The 15975-nt window shown below is 35.2% G+C and overlaps 1 protein-coding gene across 1 annotated transcript in view; it reads left to right on the top strand.

Annotated features, from left to right (window-relative positions):
• The window catches only part of FCHSD2 (FCH and double SH3 domains 2), a 245161-nt gene that overhangs the window by 187857 nt on the left and 41329 nt on the right, over window positions 1–15975 (top strand). Inside the window, 2 exon segments of the mRNA XM_079103793.1 lie at window positions 7094–7210; window positions 11346–11450. Of these exon segments, the coding sequence (XP_078959919.1) occupies window positions 7094–7210; window positions 11346–11450 (222 nt within the window).

Genomic DNA, 15975 nt, shown 5'->3' with positions numbered 1-15975 from the left:
TATAATTGACAAGATCTTCAGAGATAATGGTAGCAAAAAGGCTGATATTAAATTTCTGATACGTGCTATTTTCTTATTATTCTGGCCACCATTTCTGATATTTAACTCTGCCTTCACTAGATTAACAGTTACAGTAAGTAAAAAGTCCATTTGCTTGAGGACTCTTGCATAGTTCAGATTTGCTTAAGTGGAGCTTTTAAATGCATCTATTAAAAATAAATATTTAACAAAAATTTCCCTTGTCTGTAAAGGACTATATTGGGTTAATATATCATGTAGGAAATTTACCTGAAAATTCTCAGTTACATAAGCCAGGCACACTGGTGAACACCTGTGACCCCTGCCGTTCTGAAAGCTAAAGAGGCAGGAGGACCACAAATTGAAGACCAGCCTAGGCAACTTAAAGAGATCCTGCCTCAAAATAAAATTTTAAGGTAGGGCTTGAGGTGTAGCTCAGAGGTAAAATGCTCCAGTACCAAATCCCCAGTAACAAAAGAAAAAAAAAAAAATCTCAGTCATGGTTAGCTCTTTCCACTAGTGGAAATTTGTATTCATATTGCAATGTCTCATAAACATGAAAGATGATGATAGGGAATCTGGAAAATACTCCCATTCAGTAAATAAGTGCCCTGTATATGTAGTGGATAGCATCCAAAACTGAAAAGCTTCAGCTAAAGACATGAGTACTACTTTCTAGAATCAGCAGTGTTGACAGGCAGGTATTCAATGGGGCTGCTCTCATTTCTCTAGCCTTCTAGAAAGAGTTAATTTGATTCTCATAGAAGGCCTACCATCTATATGATCGACCCTCTGCTTGGTTAGTCACCTTTCTCCTGGTCTGGTTCCTTCTCTGAGCATCCAGAGAGCCTATTATAGATGCCTTGGTGATGTATTGACATACAAGTGCCTGGAAGTTTGCTTTTGTTGTTGTTCTTTATACTGGGGATTGGACCCTGGGGTGCTTTATCATTGAACTAAACCCCAACTCTCCTTTTTAATTTTGAGATAGGGTCTCACTAAGTTGCCCAGGGTGATCTTGAATTTATAATCCTCCTGCCTCAGCCTCTCAAGTCACTGGGATTTGAGGGACATAATTTTTGCTTAGATTTGCCCTTGGTATTCTAACTATTCTGACCTAAGACAAAAGAATGGTGCTCCTTTATCAGTTCTTATCAGGTCCTCACACCAGCCATAATGGGATTGTACTGTACATCCTTTTTCCTAGTTGTCCAGAATCTTCCAGAATTGCCCAAGGGGCAGACCAACATTAATTCTCCAGTTTACTCACCAGAACTCCTAGGCACCTATCTAATATCCAGATGAGTTGCCACTTTTCTCCCCAGTGAAGGTACTGATGTCCCAGCTTGGTCAGAATAAGTTTAAGTCATGTCTTTGATGGAACACTGCTTCCACCTCCTCTCCAAGGTGGTTTGTGATGGTTAAAATATGTGACTTTAGGTTCTACAGCCTCTTACCAAAAAAGCCTGTGGGCCAAATGTGTTTCAAAATTCAGAAATTTTCAGATTTTACAAAAGCAGTCCCTATACCATATATTGCATTACATACTGAGTGGGGCATGAGGAAGCAACCCATGATCAAACACAGTACTTTTTGCAGGGAAAATATTTTAATTTCATACCAGTGAAATGAATAAAACCTAAATAACATCTCCTTAGTTCAAGACTAACTCAAAGCTGCAAATGAGTTTTGGTTCTAAACTTTAAAAAAGATCTTTGTGATTTTTCTGAGAATTTTGAATTCCAGAATTATGGATTCTGAACCTATTATTGCATTCCAAGCACTAGCCTATAGAGATACAGGTGTTCATCTTTTTTTTTTTTTTTTTTTTTTTTTTTTTCCCTCTCTTGAGATGGATCTCTCACTCTGCTTCCCATGTTGCCCTGGCTGGTCCAGAATTCATGGAATCATGCTATCCTCCTGCCTCAACTTCCTGAGTAGCTGGGACTACAGGAGGGTTACCAGCATGCCTGACAAAAGGGTCCTCTTGAGAATAAATAATAATTAACTTTATTGAAATATGTTAGTAAATATCATAAAGAATAAGAATGTCTTGGGCTGTGACTCAGTGGTAGAGCGCTTGCCTAGCATGTGTGAGGCACTGGGCTCAATCCTTAGCACCACATATGAGTAAATAAAATAAAGGTCCTTCAACAACTAAAAAAATTTTTTAAATAAAAAAAAAAAAGAATAATATGGTTTGGACTGGGCATGGTGGCATGTACCTGTAATACCAGCAACTCAGGAAGCTGAAGCAGGAAGATTGAAAGTTCAAATTAAACTTCAGCAACTTAGTAAGATTGTGTCTCAAAATAAAAAATAGAAAGGACTGGGGATGTATCTAAATGGAAGTGTCCCTGGGTTCAATCCCCAGTACTAAAAACAACAACAAAAAAAAGTTTTTAAAAATAAGGATAAGATGGATTGGGTAATTTAAAAAGAAAAATACAAGTAAATACAAATACTTTGAATGAGCGTTAATGAGGACTGGAGATGTAGCTCAGTGGTAAAGTGTTTGCCTTGAATGAGGGTTAATGAGATTGTTCCTGGCATGAGACATTGGCATAGCAACCCTCATTTTATCTTTTTTTGAAATTTGGTTGGAATACTAGAATTTTACCGTGCTAATGGTTTTCATTCACCACAGAGACTGTCACTTTTTCAAATGGTTACATCTTGGGTACAGACTTGAAAAGTAAGGACTCTTGCCTCTTCTGTGAAATCAACTTTCTCTCCCAGCTCACTTTGTTCTCCTATGCAGGTACTCAGATATTTGTCTGAATCTTCTGTGCCCTTATAGTAACCTTAAAATGAATTTAAATCAAGCTGGCACAATGGCAAATGCCTGTAATCCCAGCTACTCGGGAGACTGAGGCAGGAGGACCTCAGGTTCAAGGCCAACCTGGGCAACTTAGCAAGAATCTCTCTCAAAATAAAAAATAAAAAAAAAAAAAGAACTGGGGACATAGCTCAGTGGTAGAGCAGCCATGGGTTCAATTCCCAAATAAAAGGAATGGAGGGAAGGGATGAGAGGGGAAGGGAAGGAATCTTGAGAGGGTATTTAAGGACAAAATAGTTGAGATGTATTAAAATTAATTTATCAAAAGTACTAGAATGTTAATTTCCTTTAGTTCTTTAAAGTTATTAAATTACTTTATAATTTTTAAAGAGCTTAGTATTTTATTCTAAAAGGACTAGAAATTTTTTAAAGTAATTTTTTAGATGTTGATGAACCTGTATTTTATTCATTTATTAATATGTGGTGCTGAGAATCAAACCCAGTGCCTCACAATGCTAAGCAAGTGCTCTACCACTGAGCCACAACTCCAGCCCCTGGAAATTTTTAAAAACTTAACATACTAGTTTTGAAAGACTTCTCAAACTCACATGAAACAGTTTGGTTTTGGGTTTTTTTTTTTTTGTTTGTTTTTTTGTTTTTTCCTGAAAAGAAAATTAATTCAGTAAATGTCTTACCTCTAAGTAAAAACATACCCAAAATTTCATTCGAAGGAAACATATTTTAGCAGTCTTTTTTAATATTTTTGTCTTTGTTATCAATATTAGCAGTAACTAAACAGCATAATTAGTGACACAGTATAAGCATATATAGACAGCATGGAATCTGAGCCAGCAGGGTCTCAATACAGGCTCCAGACCCACTGCTTAGTGGCTGAGTGCTTTAGGGAAAAAACAACCCTTCCTTCTCGTACTTCTCCCTCTCTCCCCTTCTCCCCACCTCACTGTTTTGAGACAGGGTCTTGCTAAGTTGCCCACACTGGCCTCCAACTTGTGATCCTCTTGCCTTAGCTTCCCAAGTACCTGGAATTACAGTCATGCACCATCATGCCCAACTGATACATAACCCTTTCTGAGCCTAGATTTCTATATTGTTAAGTTGAAAATAATCATTTCTGTGTATTAGAATTGTTTTGAGAACTAAAAGAAATTATGTAAAGCATCATAGAACTTAAATAATCAGTAAATGGTAACCTTGTTTTCAAAATTAGCATAGCTTTAGAGTGTTCTAATTATAAAACATAATGTTTTTACCCAAAGTATGTGAGTCAAAACATCATATTGTTTCCCTCATTGCTAGACTTTAAGCTTTTCTTTCTACTGCAATGTGAACTTCCACTTTAAAGTAGAAATAAACATGCTTACACTCTCTTTTAAAAAATCATATATGCTGTAAAGTTTAACATGAAAAAAAGTTTCACCCATATTCTCAACATTCAAATGTAACCATTGATAAAATTATATAGATGTGGATATACAACTTCATATAAATAGATTTATACTACCCAGACTTGAATTTAATCTTTTGTACCTCTTTAAATTCCAAATAAATTTATATTTCAAGAATATCTTAAATTTTTATTGAAACTCTTTTGCTCTTAGGTTAGACTAAACTCCCTGATAATGCTAAGAAGATATTTGGAGCTCAGAACATTAGCGCTATTTTATTTTATTTTATTTTATTTTATTTTATTTTATTTTATTTTTTTGGTACCGGAAATTAAACTCAGGGGCACTTGAGCTACATCCCCAGCCCTTTTTTGTATTTTATTTAGAGACATGGTCTCACTGAGTTGCTTAGGGCCTCACTAAATTGCTGAGGCTGACTTTGAACTCTTGATCCTCCTGCCTCAGTCTCCTGAGCTGCTAGGATTGTAGACTGTGCCACTGCATCCTGCTGCAGTAACATTATTAACATAATTTTTTAATTAACGCAGTTTTTGAGACTGTTATCCAGAGAACGTTATTCCTGCTGGCCAAGAAATGATCCCACTTATTCTAAAATTTATTGCAGCATTGCTGAGAACCTGAAATTCCATCTCATCTTCAGACATTTTGAATTATAAGTAAGGAAACTAAGACTTGGAGAGGAGGGATTAAGTTAGCCAGGATAACACAGCTATGTTTCTTTGGGGGCATAAATGTATTTTAGATTTCAATGGCTGCTTCTTAAAATATCTAATAAGTTCCATAAAATAAGAGTTTAAATAAGTCCCTAAATTTGGAGATTCAAATTTGTTCCTTCTTTATTCATGTTTGAATGGATTTTATAGTGCGAATTTAAACAGAGAAGATTATATTAGAGGACCCTTAATTGTATGAGTGAAAAAAAGATGTCAGTCCTAAAGTCAGCTCTGAGAACCTGGGCTAAAATTCATGGTACTCAGTAAATTAGTTCTCTTTCTCCCCTTTTCATTCTGTTACACATAGAATAACTTTGTCTCTCATCAGTCAGAAACTCATTTTAATGAAGTATACATGTTCTCTTGTTTCTGAGGGCAGAGACCCTGGCCCTCACTTTGGAATCAGGGCATTCAATTGTATTTGCTTAACTAGCATTTACTGAGGACGTTCCTGTGTCTAAATGCTAGGCACCAGAATAGGCAAGAAGCTGCTCGAGCCCTCATATTGCCTAAGAGCAAACCAAAGCCAATGCAGCACTGGCTTCAGATATTTGTCTGAACCTTCTGTGCCCTTATAGAAGACATTGAGATAGTGTAGCCCATTTCAGCCCATGGACTGATAGTGATGACTCAGTGACTTCTAACACACTAATCAATTAATATAATAGGCATTGTCAAAGTAAAAGAGCCCTTTACTCCATCTGGAATAGTCACGGAAGATTTCCCAAAAAGGTAGTGCTTGAACTGAGACTTGAAGAAAGGCTAGGAGTTTGTGAACAAAAAATAAATAAAAAATAAATAAAGAAGTAGGAAAACTATTCCAGCCAGAGGAAATAGAACCCAAAAGCATAGGTTTACATTTAGATTGACCTTTATTTTCCAGGAAAACCAATGTGCTTCTGAAATTTTTTTACTAATATCTTATGATTTCTAAAATTTTTCTATTTCCAGAATCTCAAGAATTGTATTTACTTGACCCTCCTGTACCTTAATAGAATTCACAGACACCTAATGAATGAGTGAAAGCTGCCTCCTCCTTTGTAGCTTTCCTCAAGTTCTAATTTGTGTGTGTATGTGCATATGCTACTATTATTCTGAGATTGTATATATGCCTCTTTACAAATAACCAAATTGAGTGAGCTTTTCCAGAGCTAGACTATAGTACTATTTATTATTTAATTTTTTAGTTCTCATCTTCTGCTTCAAAAAGATATCAGTGTTCTTTAAATTAGGTGCTTCATAGGTCTTACATATATTCATTTATATATTTCAAATGCTTTTAAAAGAATAAAGGGAAATTATCAAAAGAATGAACTAAAAATTAAATTAGCCGGCATTTTAAAAAGAAGCAGTCACCAGCAGCTCCTTAACTGTAGTCAACCACTGCAAAATGCCCACTCTAAAAGATAAAGATCTACACTAGAGCCTGACTGATAGAATTTTTGATAGTGGCTTAGAACATTTCTCTGTGTGTTGTTCAATACCCTGGGCTGTTTGCTTTGTATGAAATTTTCATTTATTAAGATATGTATTATAGAGAACGTCTACATGTCTTCTGTGACCTGACCTAATTCATGAAAAAGTTAAATTGCAAGTGAGTCTCTAAAATTCTTTCCATACCATTATAATTCTTTTTATTATAAAAATCCTCTTTGGACAACTCATATTTAAGAAATTATTTTCATACCTGGGTGCAGTGACACACACCTATATTCCCAGTAGCTCAGGAGACTGAAGCAGGAGGACTGTAAGTTAAAAACCATCCTCGGCAATTTAGCAAGGCCCCAAGCAACTTAGTGAGACCCTGTCTCAAAATAAAAAGAACTGGGGTTGTGGCTTAGTGGCTAAACACACCTTCAGGTTCAAGTACCAAACAAAAAATTATTTTCTTGCCAGGAACAGTAACACGCAACTTTAATCCCATCTACTCAGGAGACTGAGGCTGACCTTCAATTTGGGACCCTCCTGCCTCAGCCTCCACAGTTGCTGGGATTATAGGTGTGTGCCACCATGCCCAACTGTGCCATGTTTTTTTTTTTTTGTTTTGTTTTGTTTTTTTTTTTGTGCTAAGTGAAGGCCCTTTAGTCTGACTACAGAGTGTAATAGTTGCAATCAGGTTAACAATACTTTTCTTTCTGTTCTCTCTTTTGTTGTAGAGCCGACAATTAGAATCAGAAACTGGGACCACAGAGGAACACAGTCTAAATAAAGAGGCGAGGAAATGGGCTACACGTGTGGCACGTGAGCACAAAAACATTGTTCATCAACAACGGGTAAGTGTAATAGAGCCCTGGCCACATCCAGCTTAAGCCAAATGTCAGATTGATTTAAGGAGCTAAATTTCATTAACATGAAAAGCACCCTATATATGTCTTTTCTATTCTTTCTCAAACTCAACAGTATAGTCTTATCTACTTATCTTAAAAATTCTGTAAACCCTATACCAGCAACACATTAATTCACCTGTTTGCCATAAAATTGCCTTAGAAAGACTAGTAATAGTGTATTAAAGTTTGTTGGGCAGGGGATGAGGCATACATACGGCAAATACTTTCATGCCCCAAGACAAGTTTTTTGAAGACATGGTTGAAAATTCCCTGAAAATGTATTTTCAAGACTAAACTTTAAGTGCAAAGAAATTATTTTAAATATAGTAGTTTTTTCTCTCTGTTTCATTTTTAGCATCCGTATCCTCTTTCTTTGCCTTCACGTCCAACTTCTTAAAAAGAATTGTCCACGCTTACCTATCTATAAAGCAGAAGTGCCTGTACTTTCAATGCAGGGTTTTTAATGTTTTAGAAAGTTTTTAGAGAAAAGTGATTTTTAAACATTTGTTTTTAATTCAGACCCTTTAACTTCCATCTCTCTCTGAAATTCTCTCAGAAGAGTACATACCACTATACCCAATTCTTCCTCCTTTCTGGTCCTGGGCCAGGAGGCGTCGTCTATATAGGAGTGCCAAGACACTCTCCCCACTTTCTCAGAACTCTTGTTCACTTTCTTGATTGATTTCCATGCTTGTCTAAATTAAAAGCCAAAAAGAATTGTCCAAAATAACTAAAAAAAAAAAAATAAAAATTTTAACCAGTGAACATAATAAAGACATAATTAGACATAAAAAGTGAATTTTTAAAATTATGTATTATTTTAATGAAACTTTCAAAATATTTTTGAAACTTGACAATCTTGTTCTAAAATTTACCTGCAATTTTTTATAAACACACAAAAATGAGACTTATATGTCTTACCAAATACTAAGTCATACAATAATGACCACAGAAATTAAAACTGGTCTGATATAAGAATTAGCAAATATATCAGAACTATCTATGTACATATGGAAATTTAGTATAAAGACTTTATCAAGATACTAGTGCAGACCAACCATGAAAGGCCATTTTTTAGGTGGGAGGGGAAATTTAATTATGAACACTATATTAAAGGCTGCCATGAAATTATTGTTAGGTCTGATAACAATACTGTAGTTATGTAAAACAATTCACATTTAAAGACTTTTATTACAGCAAGTAGGGATAAAATTACTTAATATCTGGAATTTTTTCCAAATGCTGTGACAAAGAAAAGGATAGGTAAAACAAATGTGAAAAAAATTTTAACATTTTTTGAATCTCCATGATTTATATATGGGAGTTTATCATAATAGATGCACTACTTTTGAGTATATTTTAAATTTTTTATAATAAAAAATGTTAGGCTGGGGGTGTGACTGAGTGGTAGAACATGTGCTTAGCATGCATGAAGTCCTGGGTTCAATTCCCAGCACTACCAAAAAAAAGTTAATGGCATCTGAAATCTTTGGGAAAAGGATTCAGTAAATCCTCTGGTAAAAGGCTTTAGCAATTGTGTGTGTTTGGGGGGAAAATATACCATTAGATTCCTCTCTTCCTCTATATACAAAGAGCTAAGTGCTAAACATAAGACTCTTACAGAACTGGAAGAACTTAGAACATTTTTGACATATTACACATAACTTTTTAAACAAAACAAAACTCAGAAGCTATAAAGGAAAAGATTGATAAAAGGTTGATAAAATCACAACCACATAAAAATTAAAAATTTCTGTAAACCAAAGAGCACTAAAAAAAAGGAAAGGGAATAGTGTAGGAGGAAATGTTTATAGCAAATAATAGAAAAAGGACTAATATCTAGAAAGAAATATATTTTAAGAATAATAAAAAGATTAAAAAGTAAATTGTAATAGAAATACAAAGGCCCAGCCACATATTAAATGGTTCTCCATAGAGACCTGAACATGTGGTGGACTTTCATTATTGATTTCCATATGTTGAACCAACCTTGCATCCCTGGAATGAAAACCCACTGATCATGGGCACTGTCTTTTTAATGTGTTTTGTATGTGATTTACACGTATTTATTAAGAATTTTGTATCTATGTTCATCAGGGATATTGGCCTGAAGTTTTCTTTTCCTTGATGTATCTTTGTCTGGTTTAGAATCAGGGCAAATACTAGCATCATAGAATGAGTTTAGAAGGGTTCCCTCTTTTCTGTTTCATGGATAGTTTGAGGCATATTGGTGTTATTTCTCTTTGAAGGTCTGGTAGAATTTGGCTGAGAATCCTTCTGGTCCTGGACTTTTCTTTGTGGTGGGCTTTTCTTTGTGGTAGGCTTTTGATGGTATCTTCAGTTTCATTGCTTGAAATTGATATGTTTAAATTTTCTATGTCCTCCTGATTCAATTTGGGTAAGTCATATTTCTCTAGAAATGTGTTGATGTCTTCAAGATTTCCTATTTTATTGGAGTATAAGTTTTCAAAATAGTTTCTGATTAGCCTCTGTATTTCAGTGATGTTCGTGGTGATATTTCCTTTTTCATCATGAATTTTAGAAATTTGAGTTTTCTCCCTTTTTCTCAATTTGATTGATTTTTTTGAAAGAACCAATTTAACAGTGAGATCATTTTTAAAAAAAATACATTGGCATAATTTTAAAGATTGACAATATCCAGTGTGTGTAAGATACAGAAAGAGTAGGTACAACTTTGTTTAGGTAATTTGGTAATGTCTATTAAAATTAAAATGTGCAATTTCCACTTTTATGTTTTTATCTTTTTTTTTTTTTTTTTTTTTTTTTTCAGTGCTGGGGATTGAACCCAGGGCCCTGTGCTTGCAAGGCAAGCACTTTACCAACTGAGCTATCTCCCCAGCCCCATATTTTTAATCTTAAATATTCGTATATGTATTCATGAAGTCATTGACAGGGTACTTTGTACAGTGCTGCATATAATGTTGAGAGATTTGAAAATTCAAATAGCAATAGAATAAGAGTAAATAAAAATTAAAGAGAATGAGGTCAGTGTATTTATTCAGACATGAAAAGCCTTCTCAGAAACATTGAAAAGACAGTATATCTCATTTTATTTTTTTAAACAAAATTTTCAGTTTGTGTATTTGTATGGGAAGAAATGCACAAAAGTGGTTTAGAAAAATAGAAATTAATTGATGGGATGATAGTTATATCCTATGATGGATTGTTTAATGTAATAAAGACTTTTTGCCATTTTGCATTAGTAGTTTTGCAGTAGTATATTGTATTCATGTAAATTTTAAAAATTAAAGGTATGTATGTCAAAACTTTTGCAACCCAAGTAAGTTCTATAGATTGAGTCAATGTCTGTTTTTATACTCTATTGCAGTAGTCCCTGCTTGTCTGCAGTTTCACTATCCATGGTTTCAGTTACCTGAGGTGACCACAGTACAGAAATGCTAAATATAAAAACCCAGAAATAAACATTTTATATGTTTTAAATTACACACCATTCTGAGTAGCATAAGGAAGTCTCATTCTCTCCCACCCAAGATCCAAAACACTTTATCCATCATTTTCACACTATATACCCTATCCACTTCTTCCTTATTGAATAGTCATTTAGATTATCAGATCCACTGTTACAGTATCAGAGTGTTTAACCCTTTATTTTACTTAATAACTACCACAGAGTGCAAGACTAATGGTGCAAAGAAGGCACCAGGACATAAAACATGGAAGAACAGATTAACCCTTGTACTGAGTGGCAGTGTTGCAGGGCATATAGAAAAATCCATAGTAACTGTAGGATTCTGTATCGTCAGCATTTTTAGACATCCACTGAGCGTCTTGGAATACATCTCCTGAGGATAAAGGGGAACTACTAATGTACAGTTATATAAATTTTTACCATTGGGGGAAGCTGGGTGAAGGGAGCATGTACTAATTTTGCAACTTCCTGAGTCTTTTATTTCAGACTTTTTAAATTAAATAAATAAATGAAATGGAAGTTTAAAAAGGAATATGGTTTTAGTCACTAAAACCTTTCAAATTATCTAAATAATCACTTCAGGAAAGAAGATAAGAAACATAAATATTTTCTGTACCTGTTTTCTTGTAGGTTCTAAATGAACTGGAATGCCATGGAGTTGCTGTATCAGAACAAAGCCGAGCAGAACTGGAACAGAAAATAGATGAAGCTAGAGAAAATATTCGTAAAGCAGAGGTAAGGGGGTAGCTAACTATGGCATTTGCCCAACTGCAGTCACCAGGTGATGTACACCTTTGAAGCTGAGTTCCTTCACTTATTAAGTCAAAGAGGAATCACCATCCTCATGTCCACAGTATACTGAGTGCCTACTCTGTAGAAAGTAGGTATATAGCAGACTCTGAACCTGCTGTGAAGAGTTTATAATCCTGAAAATTACGTAACAAAAGAATAAGTCACAATGAAGATATAAAGGTTTCACAAAGTAAATAATAACCAAGTTAATGGTAGAGAAATTTCCTGGATCCAAGGGCATGAACTGGACCTTCAAGAGTAGAGATTTGGTTGAGAAGGGGGAGAGCATTATAATAGTGGATTTTAATTTTTTTTTTTTGAGTCATGAGTTCTTTCAAAGTTTGTATAAAAACTGAAACCTCTCCCACAAAAATGAAATGCATGTGTTATGTATGGTGTCCAGAGTTCATCCACCCCAGGCTAATACTCCTCGTCCTAGAGAGGGAGAGGTCAAAATGAGAGAGCAAGAAAGTATTAGAAAAGACAGAAGACACAGGATAGAGTTTGGCAGTTGAAAGTGATTAGAGTAGCACACTTTGTAAGGAAATACAGTAGAAAGAATGTAAACTATTGTGGTTAGGGCCGATTCACAGAGGACACAGGTGTATTCATCTACTCTGCTGCAGCATGGTGAAGAGATATGGAGGTAGACATAGAAAAAAAAAAGACTGATACTTTCCAGCCCTTAAGAGATTATGTTCTTAATAGAAAAGCATAAAGAATGCCAAAGATAACCAAGACTGTGAAGCACAAGTGCCAAGAAGTAGACATACAAGTATGCTTCAGGAAGTGGAGGACACAGGGAGCATTGGAGGAGGGTTGTCAGAGCAGAGGAAAATTTAGGATGGATATTGGCCTGTGAGTGGTATTTAATTAGTTAGGGAAAAGGAAATAACACAGATCTATGACATGCAACCTCAAGAGGCAGAATTTGAACCAAAAGATGAATATAGGAAGGAGGCTGGTTTGAGTTTGATATTGGAAAATATTTTCTAAGAGTCAGAACTTCTGAGTGGCAAAATAAGCACATAGTGCTGCACTCTAAGGTCTCAGGATTCTGGGCAAGCATCTTTCAGGGACTCTGTACATGGAATTCTGGCATTGGATGAAGATTAATCTAAACTGGTGATTTTCAAATGCCCTGTTAGTGCTGTAGAGGTTTTGAGAAAGTGTTTCAATGGTTGTGGGGTGAGGGTGAGGCAACATATGCAAAACAGGGTTATGAGTGAGTTTTTGGCACAGCCCCAAGGAATTGATTGGAACCAGAATGGGTTTGCCATCTGCATGGTCTAGGGAAGCTCCAGTAACCCCACCTCTGCTTCATTCCTGGTATAGTCTGACTCACAGCCTCCAGAGTGAGGAGGGCAGGGTGTGCAGTGAACACTTTCTCTCTATATTCAGGGTCATGGCTAAACCAATACCCTCTGACTCTGACCAAGTACTGCTGGCGGACCCTTGCCTGGTTTGAGAAACACTGGCTTGTGATGGAAGAGATTTTCCTGTTGTTTGTTTCTCCTCACTCTGGATAAAGCCAGTGTTACTGCCTTAGTGGAGCAGGAGTGATTACTTTAGGACAAGTCTCAGAAGTTTCTGAAGGGATTATTCTTTTATTTTCCATTTCCAGACTCCATCCATAATATCACTGTCTAGTACCTTAACTCCATCAGTGCCCACTACCACACATCATTTGTAGTAGTACTAATAGCTGTCAGTCACAGAGAGTCTTTATTTAGGCCAAATGACCTTTTATTTCCATGAGTATTCTAAACTACACTGTTAGCTTAAAACTAATTAAAAAAAAATATAAAGTGAGATTCCCACAGCCAAATGTCTCACCTCTCCTAATACAAATATTTAAGTCTGCATTCTCCAAGATGGTTTTCTTACCAAAATGTGGAATATGCTAAGACCATGATCCATTATCAGATCTATTACCTCAGTTTTGAATATCTGTAAAATTTAGTTAATCCTACTAGTATCTTAATTAGCTGGTAAATTAGGAGGGCATGTTTATTGGGGCAGTTCTTACAAGATTGTCATAATGAAATTTTTGGATAGAAAAAAGAGTCATCAGAGAGACTGACACTAATTTTTTCTGTGCACACCCTTTTTCTTTTCTTTACCTATATATCTTTTACATTGTTTTTTTCTGAATTGCATAGCTATTCAATAGCTTTTTACCTAATTATAAGTACCTATACAAAAGAGAGAAAGCTGGTTAAAATTGCATTATATCTTTCATGTCTGCTTTTTAATTCCTGCTAACAGGAATAATACTCTTCCTTGTTGAGTAATCTCCTTTATCTGATCTTTCCTATATTATGTCTCCATTCAGTGTTGCTAATTAGAATAAAAATCATTTGTGGTCTTCTGTAATAGGTTAAAGAAACTTAGAAGAAATTCAAAACATAAAAAACACTTTTCCAAAGACTATAGGTCTTTAATTCCTGGCTGGTTGATTTAGGGTAGATTCACAAACTGATTAACTCAACAATTACATGAATACCAGCTGTGTGCCAGATACTGATGAAAATACTATACTTGCTAGGCATGGTGGCACACACCTGTAATCCCAGTGACTCAGGAGGTTGAGGCAAGACAAGTTCAAAGCCAGGCTCAGCAACTTAGCAAGACCCTGTCTCAAAATTAAAAAAATAAAATAAAAAGGGCTTAGGATGTTACTCAGTAGTTAAGTGTTCTAGGTTCAGTCCTAGGTATCAAAAAACAAAAGAAGAAGAAGAAATACTACTACTAGTGATGAACAAACTATTGTTTTATTGTTGTACTCTTTGGATTATCATAGGAGTATTTGTACAAGCTGTAGCAGTGTTCTCAGCCTCTTATTCAGGAACTGAAATAAGACAGCTGCTTAAATGAAACATTTATTTTTATTTATTTATTTATTTTACTTTTGGTACCAGAGATTGAACCCAGGGGCACTCGATCACTAAGCCACATTCCCAGCCCTTTTTAATTTTTTTAATTTTGAGACAGATGGTTAGGGTCTTACTAAGTTGCTAAGGCTAGGCTTGAACTTGCAATCCTTTTGCCTCAGCCTTCCAAGCCACTGATATTATAGGTATGTGCCACAGTGCCCAGCTAATAATAATGTTCTTAACATAGTTTTTAGGTCTTCAAATTTTTTGAAATGCCTTCTATAATACACATTCCTCATTTATGCAGTTTTTTAGCATATATTTAATAAATAATAGAGTGTTACATTAGGATATTAAATGTAATTCCCATGTAACTACAATGAATATGGCTTTAGAATACACATACACACAAAAAGAAATGAGAAGAGGACTAAAACATTACACAGTGAAAAATCAACTAAACACAAAAGAAGACTAATAATACAGGAAGTAGGAACTAAAAAGCTACAAGCATATACAAAAGAAATAGGATGACAGCAGTAGGTTCCTTCTTATCAGTAATTACTTTAAATGTAAATGTATTAAATTCTCCAATCAAAACTTAGAAATTGGCAGAATGGGTAAAAAAGTAGATCCAACCTTATGCTGTCTACAGAAGACTCAACTTTAGATCCAAAACACAAGTAGATTGAAAGTGAATGAATGGAAGACGATATTCCATGCTAATTAGAACCAGAAGAGATCAGGGTTGCTATAAATAAACCAGTTATAAAAAGGCAAATACTATGATTCCACCTGGATGAGGTACTTAAAGTAGTCAGATTCATAGAGACAAAAAGTAGAATGGAGGTTACCAGCAGCTAGGGGAGGGAGAATGAGAAATTGTTGGTTTTTGTTTTCTTTGGTACTGAGGTGCTTAACCACTGAGCCACATCCCCAGTCCTTTTTATACTTTATTTAGAGACAGGGTCTCACTGAATTGCTTAGGACCTCACTAAGTTACTGAGGCTGGCTTTGAACTCTTGATCCCCCTGCCTCAGTCTCCTGAGAAATTACTGTGTAATGTATAGAGTTTGCAAGATGAAAGAGATCTGGAGATGGGTAGTGGTAACGGTTGCACATCAGTATGAGTGTACTTAATGCTATTGAACTGTACACCTTCAAATGGTTAGTTAGCATGGAAAATTTGTGTTGCATGCACTTTATTACAATAAAAAAGGTGTGTGTGTTCTTGAAAGTAGCTTGCCAAGAAATCAAAAGTTTGAAATACTATCTTTGTATAGGCCATTCATGATTTATGTTGTTCCAGAATACTTTATTTTTATGTTTACATTATACCTTTTTTCTGGGTTGGTAGGAGTTCTGTGTTTTGGACAATGAAATTATGAACATAGCAAGGAGAAAACTAATGTTAGAAGTCAAAGATAGGACATTTTTAGTAATTCCCTTTTTGGTGTATGATCCTTTGTCCAAGATGTTCACTAGGCTTTATGATCTGAATTAAATGTGTATTCGAAAACCAAAGTCCAGTTATATAGTATCAAGTGTTATTTGTATAAGCACACTTATAGATGCCGTTCCCCCCAACACTC

Source organism: Sciurus vulgaris (assembly GCF_902686455.1).
Source record: "Sciurus vulgaris genome assembly, chromosome: 11".
Taxonomy (NCBI): domain Eukaryota; kingdom Metazoa; phylum Chordata; class Mammalia; order Rodentia; family Sciuridae; genus Sciurus; species Sciurus vulgaris.
The sequence above is the reverse complement of the archived record's forward strand: the minus strand, read 5'-3'. Positions and strand labels throughout refer to the sequence as shown.